This window comes from Ruditapes philippinarum, unplaced genomic scaffold (assembly GCF_026571515.1).
Source record: "Ruditapes philippinarum isolate M1 unplaced genomic scaffold, ASM2657151v2 ctg15207_1_1_1_1, whole genome shotgun sequence".
Taxonomy (NCBI): Eukaryota; Metazoa; Mollusca; class Bivalvia; order Venerida; family Veneridae; genus Ruditapes; species Ruditapes philippinarum.
This window is the reverse complement of record NW_026851552.1, coordinates 1-21,288: the sequence shown is the minus strand read 5'-3', so window position 1 is coordinate 21,288 and position 21,288 is coordinate 1. Positions and strand designations below refer to the sequence as shown.

The 21,288-nt window shown below is 32.9% G+C and overlaps 1 protein-coding gene across 1 annotated transcript; it reads right to left on the bottom strand.

Annotated features, from left to right (window-relative positions):
- Positions 1–356: 356 nt before the first annotated feature.
- Positions 357–19,726, bottom strand: LOC132743092 (nonsense-mediated mRNA decay factor SMG7-like; the record flags this gene model as incomplete). The annotated part of the gene is given in 12 exon segments (XM_060731640.1): positions 357–492; positions 1,680–1,873; positions 6,918–7,110; positions 7,806–7,998; positions 8,791–8,904; positions 11,103–11,169; positions 12,469–12,548; positions 13,191–13,338; positions 14,653–14,886; positions 15,236–15,318; positions 15,706–15,859; positions 19,655–19,726. Coding segments are annotated over 12 exon segments (1,668 nt in total), but the record flags the coding sequence as incomplete, so codon positions are not given.
- Positions 19,727–21,288: the final 1,562 nt, after the last annotated feature.

Genomic DNA, 21,288 nt, shown 5'->3' with positions numbered 1-21,288 from the left:
CCCCTTTTCCCATTTTTGTAGACTCATAGGGCTCCTTGCTCTATAAAATACACATACAAAATAAACTTTTATGTCAAAGGCTTTGAAAGTGTGCGCAATTAAATTCAACAGTTTGATTAAAGTAAAGAGGAAAAACATTCTCAATTTTTATATCAAATTCTCACAAAAATAGACTATCATTTTTGCCACATTAAATTCTGTTTTGTTATTGTTTTCTCTTTTTACTTACAAAACTTACTATGTTTTTTTTTTAAACTGCATTCAAAGTAATAAAGCAATTATTGAAATCCAGTATTGGTCATTTGCGAATGTGGTTGAAAAAAGTACAATGTATTAAAATCCTTATATCGTTTTACCTAAAAATGGTGGCTGAGCCAGGAAATTGCACACTGTCCTTAGACCTTGGTTGAGGTGACAACTGGGGTCGTGCTGGTACTTCTGTTGTTGCCATTGACGATGGCTGATTTGTTGACCTGGAACCTGAGATTGTGGCTGTTATAATGAAAAAAAAAACAAAAAACACAAAGGATTGAAAAACAAAACAAAAACACACATAGGAAGTTTTTATATTTCTGCTAGCAAATTTTCAAATCCCATGAACTTTCAAATACAAAAAAATGGGTCAAAGACAGAAAAGGCCTGGTTGACATTTGTACATCCAAATATCAAATGAAGGCTGTGATTGCATTTACGAAAAAAAATTTATCCATTGACCCATTAATGTCGAAAATTTAATTTCAGTAGGTAAACAGGAAGTGGATTAGCTACACACCTAAAAATGGCTATTCCCACAGTACAGATGGGACCATGTGTCAATGCTGTATGCCAAATATCAAGAAGGCTGTGATTAGTAGTTTCTGAGAAAAAATGTTACGAAAATTTCCCTACCATTGACCATTAATGTGAACAGGAAGTGGATGAGCTGCAGACTTGAAATCGAATCCCACAGTATGGGACGGCATGTGTCAACGCTGCAATGCCAAATATCAAGAGGGATCTGTGATAAGTTAGTTGCTGAGAAAACTGTTACGAAAAATTTCCTACCATTGACGCATTTAGATGTCAAAATCTAACTAATTTAACTAAGTGGATAAACAGGAAGTGGATGAGCGACAGACCTGAAATCAAATCCACAGTATGGACCATGTGTCAATGCTGTATGCCAAATATCAAAGGCTGTGATAAGTAGTTTGACTGTGAAAAACTGTTACGAAAATTTCCTACCATTGACCATTAATGTCGAAAAATGTAACTAATTTAACTAAGTGGATAAACAGGAAGTGGATTACCGTATAAATTCTCTTACTTAATAAAACCACATGAATACTACATTGTCTTTTAATAAAAAATACAAGTAGATGAAAATTAAAATAAGTTTTGTGCCCTGAAATACTTTGAGAAAGCAATATTCTATTGAAAAAAATTCTTTTCCGTTATTTAGTATATATTCAAGTAATTCATATTTGAGCCGCGTCATGACAAAACCAACGTAATCTGATCAGGATCCATACTGTTTGCTATCAGTTTCTCTGCTTGTTATAGGGTTTGTAAGCGAACAGCATGGATCCTGATCAGACTGTGCGGATGCGCAGGCTGGTCTGGATCCATGCTGGTCGCAAACCCATTATGTTAGTTTTGTCATGACGCAGCTCATTTCTTAATTGAACTAAATGCTCAACCTGTAAATTTGGCCATCCTGTTTTCTCTGTCTGTTGTTTAGATTGTTGTTGTTGTTGCTGTTGTTGTTGCCATGATAACGCACTACCTGCTCCCTGTCTCTGTTGTTGCCATGACTTTGACTGGTTACTGGGGCGACTTGTAGTCTGGTTCAACACTTCTGAATTTTTGATAACTAACACCCCACCGGTGTGACCTATTGAACAAATTGAAAATCGCAGTTATTTACAATACCAGTTAACAGAAGAACAGCATTCTCGATTTTCAATGTACAATTTAGCTGAATCAAATATTCAAATCCATTTTAAGGACATTAAAGTTGCTATTCACATATGTAGGTAATAAAATATAGAAAAACAGAAACTTTAAAGAACACCTAAAACTAAATATGTTGCTGGTTTGGTTTGATTGAGCCTGTTCATGGATGATACTGGAAAAGTGCCAGCTATTCTCCATGCCCCTAAGCAGAACTCAACATTTAAACATGAAAATGGAGAAATTTTTAATTAAGAATAATTAGCAGATGTGTTCATACAGATATTATCATAGAGTTAGTATCACATTGTCACCTTAGTGCAGTAATGTATTAATTCCCATCAAAATTTAATGCACTAAGATGATGATATATAGATGTATCATAAGTATCTATATCTATTAGCCAAGCTTGCAAGGAGGAAGCTAGCTGCCCACGGTAAGAGTATTACGACCTTCTTTACATGAATGATAACACTTTTTTTTCTATTTATAGCTTTAAGTATTTCTGTCATTTCTAAACACTGAATGCATAATTAAATTGTCTTCCTGCTGTATTAATGTGAAAATTTTCAACATAATTGTCTGAATACGCTGTTATTCCTAGATAATTGGCCCTCATTATCTAACCAATATTGCTAGAGATTTCTAGAGGTAAATTGCTTAATCTAATTTCTGATTCACTCTGCAAAGTAGACAGGAAAGAATGACCTTGAATAGCCAATGACCTTGAATAGTGAGAAAAGGTCAAGGTTAAAAGTGACGCTTTTTTTCCTTCAAGGAGTACAAATAATCTTTTTTCAGAGTCACAATTATATAAGGGCTGTAACAATTAGTCAATTACGCAGATATTTGCGATTCAGACCTTGACAATATGGTTCCAGTATTCATTAGTCCTAAGGTCGTTAGATCACATATCAACCCTTTATTGAGAAACAAGAGCTGTAAGAAGGACAGCATGCTCCACTTTTTCAGAGCTTGATAGTAAAACAAAGAGCCTGCATAATGTAGGAATTTTTTCCCAATGTTTAAAAAAAACCAAAAATTTCTTAAAAATCCAAGTTACGTTAGGGGCCCTTTTAAATGCCTCCTATTTGCTATAAAATTGTATTTTTAAATTTTAACCTGTTCTTTTCAGTTGTTTTGAAGATACCAACTTGCAAAAACTTAACTAAAGTATGACTCCCATGTCACACCTGGGTGAGTATAATAGCTCTACTTGTTCATTTTTTTAGCTAAAATTCCAATAACTCTTCAATAATGTATTAAAATTTCCAGAAAATTTACAAAATAAGATAATTGTTGTTTATATAGGGTTAACGCATGTTTTTCCGTGTTATAACGTCTGCAGAGTCCCGAGGAACGGTGGGTGCCCGAGCCCGATAGGGCGAGGGCTCCAACAGTTCCGAGGGACTCTGCAGACTTTATAGCACGAAATAAACGTGCGTTGACGCTATTATAGCATAAAATTTGAAAACAGATTCATGATGTATATTATATACAAATCACAAACATTAAATCCTTGTGCTTGAACGGTATTTATCCAACTCTACATGTTTTACGTATGCGTTTTATTTTTTCCGGGGCCAACATTTTGGGAACCGAACGAAATTTCGAATTTTAATTGATTAAACAAATTTAACTTTGGAGATATATTTACTTAAGAAAAACATAACATTACTCTACCCAAGACAAAACAGGCCCCTCAGAAATTCCTAGAATGATTACAGATTGGCGGTAGGACATAGCTAGATTCAATTTCAGAATCGGTTTTTTTTCAAGCACGCAAGTTTAAAAAAATCAGGCATAAAACATTATTCTCTCAAAGAAACATAAAGAACATCTATCAATATACACATCAATAAAACAACGTTTACTCATATTCATTTTGTGCTTTCCATTTTTGTAAGTTTAAACTGAATGACAGATTCTATTTGTTTACATTGACAACTGTCCGTTTCTAAGAAAGGGCGACAACCAAGATTAGCGGCGATGTCTATACGCCGTATTGCCGGCATAATTACTTGAATGCTGCTCGCCGTTATGCAATTGATGCCCTCGAATCAATAATTTCAATATAACAAGAGCGCATGACTCTTTGGCAAACAGGCCAAATCGTCACTTTTTTTGTTTGTTTTACTGGGCCCTGTATGTATTGCGCATAGGTGAAACCGGGCTATAACAAGAGCGCGTGACTATGTTAACGCATGGTTTTGGTCCCGTTATAACATAGGCAAAATAGGGAAAAATAGCCGATTTTATGCTATAAATTTGAAAATTGCCAGAAATGAATTGTGGATCCTATCAAATCACCACATGACTGGCAATACAATGTCCTCTTATTATATCTACCATTTTAAATTAAACTCACATTGTAAATAGTCATTTGTAGAATTGGAAAGTTAACAAGTGAAATCTATACTGTAATTCTAGGTAAAAGATTTCTCAGTATACATGTATTGTCACATGTCACAGTAACTTAGAATTTAGGAGTAAAGGGTAACATGTAATTTAGGAACAGAAAGGTGCTTTAATATAGATACACCAAAACAAAAACAAAACAAGCCTCCTTTACTTCACAAAATCACTTTTAACCTAAAACTTCAGTGACTTCTGGCCATAAAAAAGTGTTAATATTTAAAACTTAAAAAAGTTACAATCCAGCCTGATAATTATAATGTCCCTTTTTATATAACTATAAAACTGTAGTTAAAACTGAAGCATAGTTATTTACTACCTCAGAACAAAAGGGAGAATTTACTTTCTCAAGCAAGATTCAATCCCAGAGAAGTAACATGTGATTTAAAAGTCAGTGCCTGAAACTATCAATTTGCTAAGGCCTTAACTCTTTCTTACCCTGCCCCTCCATCCCCTTTCATCCCCCTTCCCAATAAACGCTTTTTTTTCTTAAAAAAGTATTGTAGATATAACTGCTGCTACCTGACAGATACAATATATTAAACAACATAAACTTGTTTCTTTGAATGTACCGGTATAACCAAATCTGGACAACACATTTTCAGAGAAGAATATTTCAAGTTGTTTTCACAAACAGTAATAGACCTTTAAAAAAAAGACATTTATTATCTATTTTGATACCATAGCAACCGAAAGCATGCGAGTGATTCCTGAACCTATTAAATAATGATATATATGGGGGCCACTTAAGAAAACTTCTAAGCAATTAAAGTGCATAATTATAGATAATAAGATACACGGATAATTGCTGGATGTCATTTTCCATGTTATAATTTTCATCTCAACTAAGAGTTTCAAATTATTCTTAAGTAAAAGTGAGAAGTAAATAATTATAACAATTATTTTAACCACCTGAAGCTACTAAAAGGCTCGTGCTGAAATATCAAAGGACAATGTAGGCAAGTTTTTAATTTTTAGACATACAAATCACATATAATTATTTATCTTCTATTAATTTTTATTTTAAGTCACATGTAAAAGCCATGTGTTTTTGTGAGTGCCGTTGCGACCCTGTGAGCATCAATTAAAGAGAAAGTTGATCAATAAAGTTGAAACAGCAGAATCTTTCAAGGTTATAAAAATCTGGAAAAGGGGAGGTAAATCAATAAAACCGTGCTGAATGGCTTGTAAATAATGTAAGTTGAACAGATGGGGCATAAATGTTAAACTTTGTTGTATAAAACAAGAGTATGGAAACCATTCTTTACATGCTGCTCTTTCATTGGTCCTTATTTAATAATGATGTAAAAATCAACCAATGAGATGAAAGAACTTTAGACTGGTATACAAAATTATATATTCAAATATTCAAACTTACTATGAGGTTATGCATTCCATTAGATGTTTTGTAAGAATTCACTTTTGTTTTAAATTAACAATAACATAAAAGAAATAATGTTTGCCTCTGTAAATAATTGCACTACACATTATTTACATAACCTTGCTGAATTTTTATGAAAATACATGTTGAACATATGAAGTTCATTCTCCAATTGACAAGTTTTGTACTAAGAAGGGAAAATAGCTGGATGTGCCAAAATGTTTTCTGATCAAATTACCAACATTATAAAAGTTTCTCTATTTCAGGGTTTTCAGGGGCATTTAAATTTACAGGCTGAAAATACAACCGATTCTAACAGCAATTTTAACTGATGATATGTATTGCCAATCTGTTAATAATAAAAAAACCAGTATTATATAAGAAGAATTTATATCTATTTCCATTCTAACACGTCAAGAAAAAATATATTAATTATCATATAGTTGAACTTTATGTTTGGTGGTTAAATTTGTTTTCGCCTCAGAGTTTCCCATAGAAACGTTCTTTAAAGGCTGTTCCAGTGGGTTAAAAAAACTGTCGTTAAATCTACCATGTGTAAAAAACATTTTGAGAATAACAAATATTGGAAACCTTGATTAAACTTTGTTTGTTTATTATATTTCACTCTATATTTTTCAAGTGAAATACAAAGAATTAATAGTGAAATAAAATCTGAAATTTTAACTTGTTTGCGACATTGAAATAGTGTTCTTGATTTGATTGTTTTTGCATGTGCTATTTGGTGTACTTTGTGACGTCACATAAACAACACTTTAACTGTCTGTACAGCTTTAAGGTATTTGTGTTCAGATTCATTTTCTTAGTTAGACCATTTTCTTTCATTCTAGATAGTATTCACAACAAAATTTTGACAAAAAATTGTTTTTTATTTTTCAAACAAAATGGCGCTGTCAATGTGTTGGTTTGAAAATACACAGGGAGGTAATTAGATTGGTGAGTGCATTGTCGTACAATAATGCATGCTTCCGACCTTCTTTGTTTACATAGAAAAAATTCTGATAGTGTTAGAATTTAATATTTACCCCTGCAGAAAAGCACCTGAAAACTGATTTGAACAAGAATTTTTCTGCTGTAAATGGTGATAAATATTGCAAAATTAGTCCTTAATTACAAATTACTAGAATCTTTAATCAACCGGAGGCTTGCAGCTTTAACGATCGACACATACCTGCTGGTTTAGAAGGTGATGGGGAGGACTGAACGCTCTGTGTCCCGGTAGTTGGCCCTGGCTGACGTTGACCCCCAGCTTTAAAGAACAATGGTTCTGAAGTTGGAACCCCAAGCAGGTATTTTGGTGAATTCGGCTCGTCTTTGATTTTAACACTTTTACCCGTACTCTCTGCCTGCTTCTGCATTATGGCCTGAAAAATGAAAAATATATCATACATAAACAAACATTTTCAGAAGTCGTAGTATTTGAATTGAGTGCCATATTACTCATAAATTACTCATATAAATGCACTCTCCCCTTCTTTTGGCATAAAAATTTAATTACAGTATACTTTACTGATATAACATAACTGAAATAGTTGCCTTACTTTATAATGGAAAGAGTAGAAAATTTAATTCATGAAATAGTGACCTTGATTCAGTCTAACTCAATCAAAGGGACCATCATATCAAATATTCAAAATTTCAGTGACTAAGATCAGATAGAGCTAAAAGGGAACATTAGAGTGTGACACATAAATGAATATATGTTCAACTCTGGGTACCAGCTGTCACTCGCCAATGGTGCAAAAATGCGATAAAATATTAATTCTTGTTTCATAATATCTTTAATAGGTGAATTTCACTAGTGCCAACGTAAGATAACAATATCCGCCAACAGAACACTTAAACAATCAATAGGGGACTGCGATAATTACATAAGCAGCTCAAATGTGAAAGGTCATGCACGATTAGTTTGTTTATCAAACTGTATCATCAAATTTTATGACACTTCGAGAACATGTTGAGATATAGTGACAATGTTTTTATTGGAACAAATTAAATTCTCCACCCTAATTGAACTCTATGCTCCTTTGAAAAAACAACAAGTAAGTTAGAAATATACCTGTATAGCAACATTTTGTCTGTTAGATTTCCTCTCTGGACTGGGTGCAGTGCTCATCAAGGAAGTTGTATGATTTGAGTGTGTGTTTGGTACAGACAGGGTCACAGTCTTTGTTATCTTATTTGTAGGGGGTGGGGTAGGGGAACTAAACTGTAAACTTCCCGCTGTGCTCCTCTTAACAGATAACTGTACACTAAAAATAAACAAATTCATGTTATAAGTATAAGTCATGTATACATGCCATATGCCTTTCCTTATTGTCTCGGGTTACTGTACATTTAGTTTCTCGTTGACCGCCATACAGTGACCTACTTTGGCTCAAATTTCTATCTTTAACTAATACTCTGTGGAAATTGCATGGAAGTAAATTATAACCACTTTGTGCTTCAAATTTTACCCTTTAAGGGCATGATAGGTGATATGTCCGGGGTACGTACTCGACAGGGAAAGCTGTGAAAGATATGTCATATTGGATCATGTATCTCACACTTTCCAACAAAATCCATTTATCTAAATCTTTCGTTTGTCTATTGTGTCATATGATATAAAATACTCAATTATATTTTTGGTATAACACACTATCCATTAAAGACCAATTCACTTTAAAGTGTATAAAGCTATATCTTTGGTGTTTTTGGATGTCAAAAATAATGTTTATATTATAATATAATTAGCTACAAAAACTGTAAAACAAAAGAAATATGTCCATATATTTTAATGAAAGCGAGTGGAACATGTGTTATATAATGGCTAAACCAACTTAAATAGCAGGGGAATATTTTGTTCTAGAACATTTTATTCTGATTTACGTACAATATTCATGTATGTTAAATTAACAGGGGCATTCGAGATATCACCGCTAGGATATGAAAACAATTTGTATTTACCGCTTTACAAATTTTTTCATCAGATATAGCTTTATACCCTTTAAAGAAATTCTACAAAATACTGTTAAAACTACATTATACGAATATTATCAAGAAACCTTGGTTGTTCTTCCTTTATCCAATGACCGTGCTCCAGTAATCTATGGCATCTCAAGCGCACCTCTATATCTGACGCAAGACCCTCTGCTGGCAGTTTACTGTAACTCCATCCACTATAATTAAGAGATAATGAAAGTGTATAAACTATAATATAACACAGCATACGGCTTAAATAATCCAAATGATAAACAAATCAATATGTGTGAAGGCTTTGTTTAATTTAAAGAGGTTTACTGTTTTTATTCACCATTATATAACACGCATGCATGAAACCTTGCCCATAGTACTGAAACAAAAATGGGATTGTGGGAATCAGTAACTTGACCATGATGGAACCAATAGTGCAAGAAATCCATGAAAAAAATAGGTAGGGCATATTGTGCATCTGTTGTGAAAAGTATGAAACTTGACGATAAAATTCTCTTCATTTTAGCCTTTGATCAAGATTTTGCAAATCTAATATGGCCACCAAAAATGGCTACCATAAATAAAGGAATAGTGAAATGGTCACTTGATAAAGAGGTGGGAGTTGGGGAGAGGGGGATTTAGAATCACATCATACTGGAAAAATAAGTGAAATATTTGAATGAATTATTTTAAACAAACATAAAATATGATCTAACATATATGTTCAAAGTTATTAGTGAATTTTAGTTAGAATTAATTTGAGATAAAGGAAGGTATAGGGCATATTTTAAGCATATCTATGTTACATGTATATAATAACCCAGTCATTGTATAATAACCACGTTATATAAGACAGGAATAACTCATGTCTAACACATATGTCTATTTAATTTACATAATATCCAGCATATTTCGTAATACTATAATAGCAACATCAGTCATAAAAATGTGAAAGGAAGCAGGTAGGATGGGATGATGGCAAAGCTAAAGAAATCAATTATGTAACAATGTGTAACCTCATGTACACCTTTTATCGCTAAAATGAGACAATTATAGACTAACCAACACCGGCAGTACTCTATACCGCTGGCTACACAGATCACGTCTGATTTTTTATTGTTACACTAACATCTTTATATTTATCAGTGTGGTGATTAAAATTCAAAGTTGTTGTCTTCTTAACTTACAAATTAATAGACTAAACACTAACTTATCAAAGGTAAAAAGACAGGTCAGTACCTTGCCTAAATTTACAAATCTGAGGTAAAAAGACAGGTCAGTACCTTGCCTAAATTTCGCATCTGAGGTAAATAGACAGGTCAGTACCTTGCCTAAACTTACAAATCTGAGGTACAGACATGACACTATCTTTTTCTCAACTAAGAAATCATTGTTACATTTAGACCAGTAGAAAGTACATGTATATCATGGTTGAATTGGTGAATCAAGTGAGATATAAACTGTCTGTATGATATTGAAAGTAATAGTTTGTGACCTTCAGGTGATAATATCAATATCTTATGTACACATAAACTGACTTTTTAAATCAAGTAGCCACATGCTGTTGAGTAACCATGTAAAATGTAACTGTAACCACACAGGAAGTCTTACAGTGCCGATGACCTTATGACTCAGTGTTTTCTCAACTAAGTTATATAAACCTTGTAACATAATAAACATTAGTAAAGTACTTAGTAAAGTGCATGTATATTAAAAATTACATAATGGTATAAAAACAATATAAAGCAAATTACTATCAAATACTTAGAACAGTCAAAACTGCAATTCAAGCAACTTTCAAGTCACTACCTATTCTTAATGACCAGTATCTTATTTTCCTGGATGAATTTTATTGGTAGTAATTTTAACCTGGACTGACAGACCACATGAAAGCAAAGACCATCTTACAAGGAAAGCAGGGATTAGTTGTGAAGATGTCTCAACCAAGGGATCATGGATTCCCTCCCTTTCCTAATATGAAATTAGTACTCATGATTTCCAAGCAGTCGGCACTGATATCTATGCAAATTACCAAAAAAGGTCAGAATATGCATAAATAGCCCTTGAAGCATTAGTCAGACAGCAGAAACCTACAGTATGAGGAGCAAGTGGTTTGTAGTCAATGACCTTAACCGCTCACACATTGATGTCCCTCATCAAATATTAAAGACAATATTGTGCTTGAAATAGTTAAAATATGCAATTATTTTGATAAATTATTAAAGAAAATATTGTTGTATAAAGTTTCGGTACTGTGTGACATTACACTCAATACTACATTAGAATATACATGCATCAGATTATCGGAATATTGTTGCACCATAAACATTGGTGGTATTGGCAAAACAATGCCTTTACAGGCATTCAAAAAATTTCAAAGAATATTAAATGAAAATTTGTTCACCTTTGAGCTTTTTCTATTGGTTGAAAACATCTCAACTCTGCATCTTCTGGTAATGGCAAATCTTCATCTGAAAACAAAGATAAAATGTAAGTGTTACCATAGTCAGTCTAAATTCATCTCCCTCTAAATTCAGGCATTGTGAGTTTAAGTTGCAACCATCTATCTTCATGTTACCTCTCATGAACAGGGTCAAATTACACATTTTTCAATTGTTAAAGTGACATGCTCATTTTTTATTGTCTAGTTGAGCTGAATTAATGATTGACTGTGATAATGGTGAGTGACCAACAATTTGGACCATTTGAGTCATTTGTGACTTAGGCAAAGTAAATCATAAAATTTAAAGGAATTATGTCAAAATGTAAAACTTATTTTGACTTTAAACTGTTCAATTTCTATATATCCATGGATGCCCATAATGTCACTTAATCTATCTGCATTGTTAAAATTGTTCTTTCAGATTTTCATATATTAGTAAAACAATAAAATTGAGCCACCTCATGACAAAACTAACATAATGGGTTTCCAACCAGCATGGATCCAGACCAGCCTTAACATCCCCACAGTCTGATCAGGATCCATGCTGTTCACTATCAGTTTCTCTACTTGTTATATGGTTTGTGAGCGAAAACAGCAAGGATCCTGATCAGACTGCACAGGCTGGTCTTGATCCATGCTGGTCGCAAACGCACTATGTTGGCTTTGTCATGACGCGGCTCAAATGTTTAGTTCAAGAAAACATACTCAAACATGATTTATGTAATAACCATATCAAGATACATATGCATAATCTAAAGTAAAGAAGGGGAGGTGGCCTTGTTGTCAATGTGTCTTCTTCTCAAACCATAGATTATAAATTCGAGCCCCAAAAGGGTCACAACCTTGTTTCCTGTCCAGCACTGGTGTGTTCCAAAAACTGGACTTGATAGTGCTTTATATATGCTTCCAGATTTCATTACAATTATACAGTTTACACTTAAGAGAAAAGAAAATACTACATATACAAATAGACATACTTCCAATAAGATAATGTTGAAACTAAAGGATGCTCTCAAAGTGCTAGAAAGTGTTTTAAACTTTGAAACATAAAATAGGGTATTGTAAATGTTACGCTTTTAATGAGTATTTTTTGTATCAACAATGTGAAGGTCACATGGCAACCTTCTAGATTAAATGCTGGAGGGAGACCTCAGGTGTCCATATGTTAGGCAAAAGCAAGCACATAAGTAGCACCACAGACCATCTGTAACTAGCTTGATAACTTCCTCACATAAAAAAATTTGAAGTCCCTGACAGAAAATAGTCAATAATAATTATACTAAAAACATCTTTATTCTTTTTGAAACAAAATAAATATAAAACTTACGCTTAGACAAATCTTGTTCCCCATCTTTTATCTGCCAGTCTTGAATACTATTTAATACTTTACACAAGTTGCTCCATAACCTAAAATATGGAAATATTTCTACATATATTTATGTTGGTTTTTTTTTCCTATATTTTGACACATGTACGTAGAAAATTGGCCATTACCCTAAAAATATTTCATAAATTCAAATTAATGTGAAGTTAATCATTTAAATCTCAATTTACAATGTAAAGGATAAAAGATATTTAGCACTTGTGATTTTAATATACATGTATTGCGCTATAAAGTAAATTGGTCTACAAAATGACCAGGGAAGCACCGACATGATCCGTAGCTTCACCTGGGCTCTGCCTGGAAGATCCGGAGCGCATACTGGGTGGTTAGTAGGAAACTACCGTAGTGCTGCCGGGGTAAGTGTGACCGCAACAATAATTTCTCCGGATCTTCCCGAATCATCCCGGTAACTAACCGGGATGGTCCTGGGCTCTGCCGGGAGTAAGTGAGACTGAGGCTTTACAAGTGATGTTTATCAGCTATAAAAATCTGTGCAACCTGAGTATAATCTGCACAATTTCTTGTTTAGTCAGTACATATTTTAAATTTTCCCTAACAATGATGAATGGCATGTCCAGATTAAAAGATGGACAAGTCAATTCCAGATATTAAGTGTTTGAAGGGTTAAAAAATAAAACAGAGTTTGACAGGAAGTCAATACATACGTAGAGTTTCTCAGTATAGGATGATCGAAGTTTTGAGGATTCAGTTTAAGCCAGTCTAAAAGTAGTTTAACAGCAGGTAGAGTAAAATAGTCACACACTTTATGTTCTTGTTTAGGTGTATACTGTAGGAGAATATCCATCATGTTCACTGAAATGATAACATATGCATAATAACTATGTTCCTTATTTATTTAATTTTCAATTGGGTTTTATGTCACACCAACACAGTGTAGGTCATATGGCGTCTTTCAAGCTTTACTGGTGAAGGAAGAGCTTAGGTGCCTACCATGCATTATTTCAGGCGCAAATGGGCAACTGCGTACAACCACAAATGTTCTGTAAGTTAGCTGGATATTTAAGTTATATACATATGTAGTTAAACAGTAATTGTATGAAGAATTCATTCTTCAGGTTCGGTGTATCTATCACATTTGCAAGGTCCACTGACTTGGATATACCCCTCATTATCATTCAATAATTGTAAAGCATCTGTTTAACAGTCAGAGTATATAAAATTATTACATTCTATTTCAATCTGCCCTGTCTATACCAAATTTTGTTTAACAATGTCTGTGATGCGTTCTTAAAAAATTAGCTAAAAGAAATTGTTTTCCAGCACTAGTGCTGATTATTAAATATACTTATTTAAATAATGATATGTGTTGTTCCTACACAGATACATTCTTATTACTGTTATGTATTCAGAAAATATTGAATGATTGATTAATTAATTTTCATTAGACCGAGCGGTCAAGGATAACCTACGAAAGTGCAAGCACTTATTCCAGTATGGTCCTTACCTCAGCAGACTCTAGAGACAGCTATGAGATACAAGGGAATCCGGGAACAAGTCCCTAGCTCTTATTGAATAGATTCCTTGGTTCTTTTACATGCCCAGTGTATAGCACTGATACATGCGAGGATTACCTGGGTTTCGTACAAGTAAACCTCTAATTAGGTGGAAAACACTGAAAGTGTTTCTGAAAAATCCCAAGGGTGTTACCCAGGATCGAACCCGGAACCTCAGAAGTGACAGTCAGTGGTCTAACCAACTGAGCTATTGTGCCACTAAAGGAAAATATGAATAATGTATATGACTGATAATACCAAATGTTAAATTTGTATGCTTTTATTTTCACTCTCACTACATTTAATGTATGCTGTATATTTGTGTAATGACAAGGAACTGTTATGTTAAAGTCATATTGAATAATAAAATCTGTTCTGTTCTGTATAAAAAGGGAACAAAAGGGAAATTCTCAAACTATTAGGGCTGGTAAGAATTTAATAAACACCCAATGTATCATTTTTAATCTTCTGTCCGTTTCAAAGCCTAATGACACAAATTTGCACCCTTAACCTGTCTGTACAAAAAATATGTAAATAAGATATTTCACCTTTTTTTTTATCCAAAATCGTTTTTAATAATAAAATTAATTACCATTTTACATTTATATTTTACCTGTCAATTTAAAAACCAGATTAAAGCATCTTTCTTCATCATCAGTAAGTTCTGTATCCCCGTTAGTCATCCCTGATTCTGGAGAACTTTCCGGCATGTGTTGCACGTGATTCATTGCAAAGATGTTGATTGCCACGATATGCACCAGAACTTGCCACGGGAAACTTTGTGAGGTCACATGGGCTGGAAGACCTGCGGCCAATTTATCAGAAAGTTCTTCTGCTTTTATCAGATCTGAAAACATTAAAATAATACTATAGAATAACACATTAAGATTTAAAAATTTTATGTCCCTAAATAAACTTGTGCACGATACTTTCAAAAGACTGGCTGAATAAATGAATTTAAAGCACGCCCAAGGCTCGCATAATATGATTTTTATCAACTCATTGGTTTAAACATATTTATTCAACAAAACATTTAACAAGTGAACAATATTTACAAAGTACATTTTGGGATTGGGCAGAAAGCTATAAAGCTTATGAATGTCAACTCATTCAATAAATTTAGTATTATATCTACACTCATTTAATATCCTCTATTTACATTAAATGCTACATCTATAAGTTACATTACCACTTACCTGTACAAAGATGAACTAGGGCATGGAACTGTAGGAAGCCTGTGATCATTTCACTAGCAGATAACTTCCCTTTGAAATCTGGACTGTAATGTAAATTCTACAGTTTAAACATACATGTACATTGTATTTATTTGAAATGACTGTGATGAGGTTTTTTTGACATGACAAGACAGAAATTAACTTGAATGAATTTTTGTGAAACATTAGATGTAGGTCTTGACCAAAATTTAAGATCATTCCATCAATTTGATTTTCCAGAATTATTTTCCTTTTTCTTTTTGTAAGAAATCATTCTCAATTAAAAATTGTTTGTTGTTAATTTTCTTGAATTTAATAATCAAAAGAACAATAACTAACATTGGTAGTGGCCAAATTTTGGTATATACTGTTACATTTTGTATTTGAAATAAGGTAAATATTGCAATAAATGAAAGAAAAACAACAATGGTGTAGTGTTAAAAGTCACCTACGTTTCTTTTGTAAGTTTTGCATAGAGTTTTTCAAGATTGGTAGCCGCAACAGGAAATGGCACTTTAACAGCTAGACTGCGTATATAATAGAACACTGTAGAGAGTTTGTTCCCTTTAGCAGCCTCTAATATAGCTAACTGATTGTAAGGTTGACCTGTAGAAAAGATAAACATGTATAGATATATACAATATATATAAGATTGTAAGGTTGACCTGTAGAAAAGAAAAAAAAAACATGCATAGATATATACAATATATATAAAAATGGTTAATATATACTGTATAACAAGAATAATTGTTTGGGGATCTTTCTTTTGTAATCTCAGGGAATCTGTTTTTATTTTTGCTTATGATACAAAAGAGAAGGAGCATCAAAACAATTGGCAATCTGATTTATGTGCCCCCCCCCCCTCTCGTACAAATCAGATAACCTAATGTTTTGATGCTCTTTCCATTACTTGTAGACTAATGAGGCCCTAACAATTTTCAGTTTCTTGTTCACTCTTAAAATCAAAGCACTGAATGTACTGATGGGGAGGCTATGACAGAATGTTTCATACTTATAGTTTCTTTTCTTTTTGCTTAAAATGTGCTGTTATTTCAATTATTACCAAAATAAGAAGATATGCACATTGTGTCATTTATCCTTACTGTTGTGTTCAACCATTCATATATATGGTTAATATGGTTGACTATTCATTTTGTTAATATTCCAGAACATTTCATTGAGGTCTACATTCGGACTGCTAATCCTGCAAATTTTGAAAAACCTAAACTGTCAATAATCAATGACATACCAGAAAGTATGACGACTGTTCATTATAAGATAACAATAACATTTTACAACTGACTGTTCCTTATCAAAATATTCTAGGACTGCTTATCATAAATACTTTATGTCATTTTAATATCATTGAATGATAATAACAACTGCAAGTTATGCAACATTTTTATTGAATATAAAAATTATACATATTTACATGTCATGTACCATAATTGAGATCAATAAGATACTGTCTTGTGATGAGTATTAATATCCATGCTCTACGGACAGAAAGATGTCTTCTTCCGAAGCAGATCTGGAGTAAAATCACGTTTCAGAAAATTATTCCCGTTTCATTACTCGTCGCTGACTTTGACGGCTTCGGATATTTATTAAAACTAAATATTTCTTGAAAAAATACATATCTGCAAAGCTTATTCAAAATTGAATCAACCTAAGTGAAAATTGATCAGGAAGTTATATCTTCTTTTTTTTACCGCCAACACTCAACCAATTTATGGTAGTTAATAGATAGATTCTACATGTATCTTTTAAACCTCACTAGCTTGAAATATAACTGCGGAAAATCTATTGTTAACAGGGTGTGCGTTATTACGTAGGGTTTTCCCTGTCGACCATTTCCCGCAAATAGATTAGAACATCGAAGCGTCAGTGCTATGAATGGTGTTATAATTTATAAATAGCGTGTTTTGGAAGTTTTTTGTTGAAACTTCTCCAAAATCCCTCCAGAGGCGTGCACGTCGCGGAGAAGGCACACGGCAGGTCAAGGTCAAGTCATCTCAAGTACCAGAGGTGATTGGTTGACCTGTCGTGACTTACTCTGGAGGTTTGGCGCTAATGAATGCCGTTTTTGTTGTCGTCAGTCAGGAAGTTGATGCCTTGCCGGTATTGTCGTCTCCTTTTCCACCAACGAACGAACAATGGGCTACCAGGAAGAGTCGGCTTGAAAAAGACATCCCCGATGCTATAATCTCGGACATATGGTTATTCCGGCCCCGAGTATAAATAAACTTAAACACACACACTTTTGTTGAAAACAAAACAAAAAACAACAACACATTTTCTGTAGTATTTTTTCAAGTGTTGTAAAATGAATACGAAATTCCTCTTATGCCGCCGATTATTTTTAGAACACAAACATATAAGTTTTTTTATTTGATTTATTCAAATAAACATTAATCACTTCAGCGCCCGCGAATATCGTTTTCAAATTAAAGTTTTGTAAGATATGTTGATGAATTCCCGATGCTAAACTGTAAGTCATTCGTATATATATGCGTTTTTTTGTTGTTTTTTGTTGTTGTTTTTTAAGCCTCTTATTCTTTGATATTTTTTATTTATCTCATAATCTGTATTGAAAATTTGAATTTTATTATTTATTGATATCTGTGATTAAATTGTATATGTATATGTCTATTCCCTGAATAAATCGATACGATTACACATGGACTATCAAATTATGATGCGTTGCCCTAGAATTAAATAAACTTTACAAAATACGGGATCATTCATTTGATTGAAGACTGATCTTTGCGTCTTTCTCTGAAATAATTATTTCCTTGTTAAAATATATTTGACCACATATTTCTGTCATTTAACTGTTCACTTTACAGCTATATGATATAGCGGTTTATGAGCGTTTTCCGCATACAGCCTCCTAGGGTGTACTAATAAGTTCGTTTTCCTTAGTTATCACGCAAGCACGATCCATGTCTCTGATGTAAGCGACAATTTACCATTATTTGTCTTTAAAAAATATTAAGGACTATTAATGGTTTATATCAACAAAAGAACATGCATGATATTGAGACTACGGTGTTGCAACGTTCTAGTTAATGACCCGTCATAAACAGTTGGTCGTTGCGTAGTAATTGGAAAATTGTTATCAAAAATAATAAAGAATATTTGCCACCTAATTAAAGCATTTACTTATAAATTTTCATTTATGCTTTTTGTTAAAAAATTATTGATAAAGTTATTATGTAGAAGGGTTTTCATACTAGAACTATTTATTACAGACGTAAGTATGCCTAAACCTGATTACCGCGGCAGTATGACGTCACGGAGTAGTGATTTTGAAAAAATAACAAACAAAAATCAAGAATTTTTCAGAGAATTATTATCTGATATGAAATTGAAGAATGAAAATATTTTCATATTGTAAATGTCTGTGATGAGTGATGAGTCAGCTTAGAAAAAATCAAGGTACTATTTTTTGACCTGATTACCGCGGCAGTAAGATTTGACGGACAGTTATTAACATTGGGTCGGCATAGCCTCCCCAAAAATTACTACCTTGGAAGGTAACCAACTATTTCTCAATGGACAATATATCATCACCTTGGTACATTAATAGGGACATTCTAAATAAAATATCAGCAATTACTTCACTGAAGATACAATATCATAGAAACTTTTGATAAACATCTTGTAAATCAAAGTGGTTTTAGAAGCCAGAAAATGACAGACAAATCTTTACATTTTCACATCCTCATACTGAAAAAAATTAGTAATTCTGCTGCCGTTCACCACAGTTGTAATTGTGTAGTGTAAAAATGTGCTCTTATTAAAATGATTACTTATTCATTTCATACCTGAATTAAGTTATTCTTATCAACAGGTGTGTTGTTTTTGTCTTCCTTTACCAGTAAATCTGTACAGCTTTTAGTCACACAAATACTATAAAGGTTGCATGGCAAATTTCTCACTTAGATGGTGATGGACGACTCTAAAACCTATACCCTTTGTGCATTATTTAAAGCTTAAGTAGTCATCATGATAAAAACATTCTACATGGTAAAAATATAGTTTCTGTTCATAGGGGAATTCTTCATCCCTGGTAGAACTCAAACATTCATAAATAAGTGGCAAAGAATTTGTGTCCAATGACCCTAACCATGCCAGTTTAGTTTGTTTTGGTTTTTGTTGGGTTTAATGTTGCACCAACACAGTATAGGTCATATGGTGACTTTCCTGCTTTACTGGTGAAGGAAGACCACATGTGTCCCTCTGTGCATTATTTCAGGCACGAACAGGCACCTGAGTAGAACAACCAATATTCCATAAGCTAGCTGGATAGCTTTCTCGCTTGAAAAATCCGACCATGCCAGTTCAAAAGGCACAAAATTGACTTCACTTTAACCAGTACCAATATGAGCAACTTACCATTAAATGGTACAAGATATGCAGCATGCCAGTAGTAGGTTTGAGCCTGATCTATCTGCTGTCTATACCTTGCTGTAAACAAACAAATGAATAACACTGGTCATGGACATGTAATTTTAACTACACTACAGCCCCGATACATAGAAAATACATGATGTCGTGAGCGAGAAGGTGTATCTTGGCGAGCTTTAGCGAGCCAAGATTCACTTTCGCAGCGAACCGGATTAACTCTTTCCATCCCGACATCAACCATGTATTTGATTTATCCTGCTTTTTATCATGTTTTTAGAATAATTATATAGTTTCATTCTTCTTTTTCTCCGATAAAATAGCATCTATATGCAGTTTTGTTTTTCTGCTAAACATGATTGTGACGTCATCATGTGACATAATGACTGGAGATAGATAAGTTTATCCAGCTGATGATATAGACAGTAGCAGGATAAAATGCTCATGATGGAGTCCAAGGTCTCAACACTGCATGTTAATGAAGTTCGGATCATCGATAAATTGACACATTACCGCACCCACTTCAGATTCATATAAGAATTATCATTCAATAAATGTCAACATTATAACAGGGTGGCAGTGTATTAAAAGATTACAGCAGCTCACCTCAGGATGTGTGTTTATTTTATGAAAACTTATATAATGGTCTTATAAGAAAAATGCTGTCATGCTTACAAATTAAATGATTTTTACCTTGCCTTTAGGCAGCATCCATAGAAATTACTAAAGATTTATCAAAATAAACTGAAATTTTTCTTACTACAAGCATAATAATGTAGAATTTTAAAATTATAAATTCTGTTTATTTTATATAACATATTTTAGAGTTTCACCTTGACTGTAAATACTTAAATACGTTTCTTCAAATATAGATATATATTTTATCTTATTCACCTGTAGGTGTGCTGCTTTAAGAACATCAATAAATAATTAACATGATACCTATATCTCCAAGATGTACCAAACAATGCTGGCACACATATAAACAGGAACTCTTCTTTGGTGGAGTTACTTTTAGTTTCATTGGTGTCCTCTCTATAAAAATAAAATCATAATTTTTTATACAATTTTTTGATATTAAGATATAACATGCTTACGTCATAAGCAAAACTGTGTGTTACTTTAGCATAGTATAATTTTATTGTCTCCTTAGTGCAATAACAGCTTAATTCTTTATATAATTAAATGGGATATAACCCTTTACTACAATAAGGTGATGATTTAAAACCAGGAAACATTCTTTTAAACAGCAATAATAATATCTAATGAGTTAAAAGTGTATTGAAATTGTTTCAATTTTTTTTCATTAAGAAGAGATTTATACTCAAGGTTCATTGTTTTGTTCAGTGTCATCTAGGTCAACAATTGTAATAACTTTTTACCAAGAATAGATATAATTTCACATATTATAAGATATAACCAATAAAATTTCAGAGTTTGAACTATGTGATGGTCCAATCCAGCCTTATTTTCATTTTTAAGGTTAAAAAATCCAAATAAATTTCTTATCGCACTTGAAGTAAACAAGTTCTCTTGAAATGTCAATAAGTATAAAATAAAGTGGCTATTATACATAGTTCAAAATCAATGCAGATTCTATTGGAATCATACAAAGCTGCAAAAAT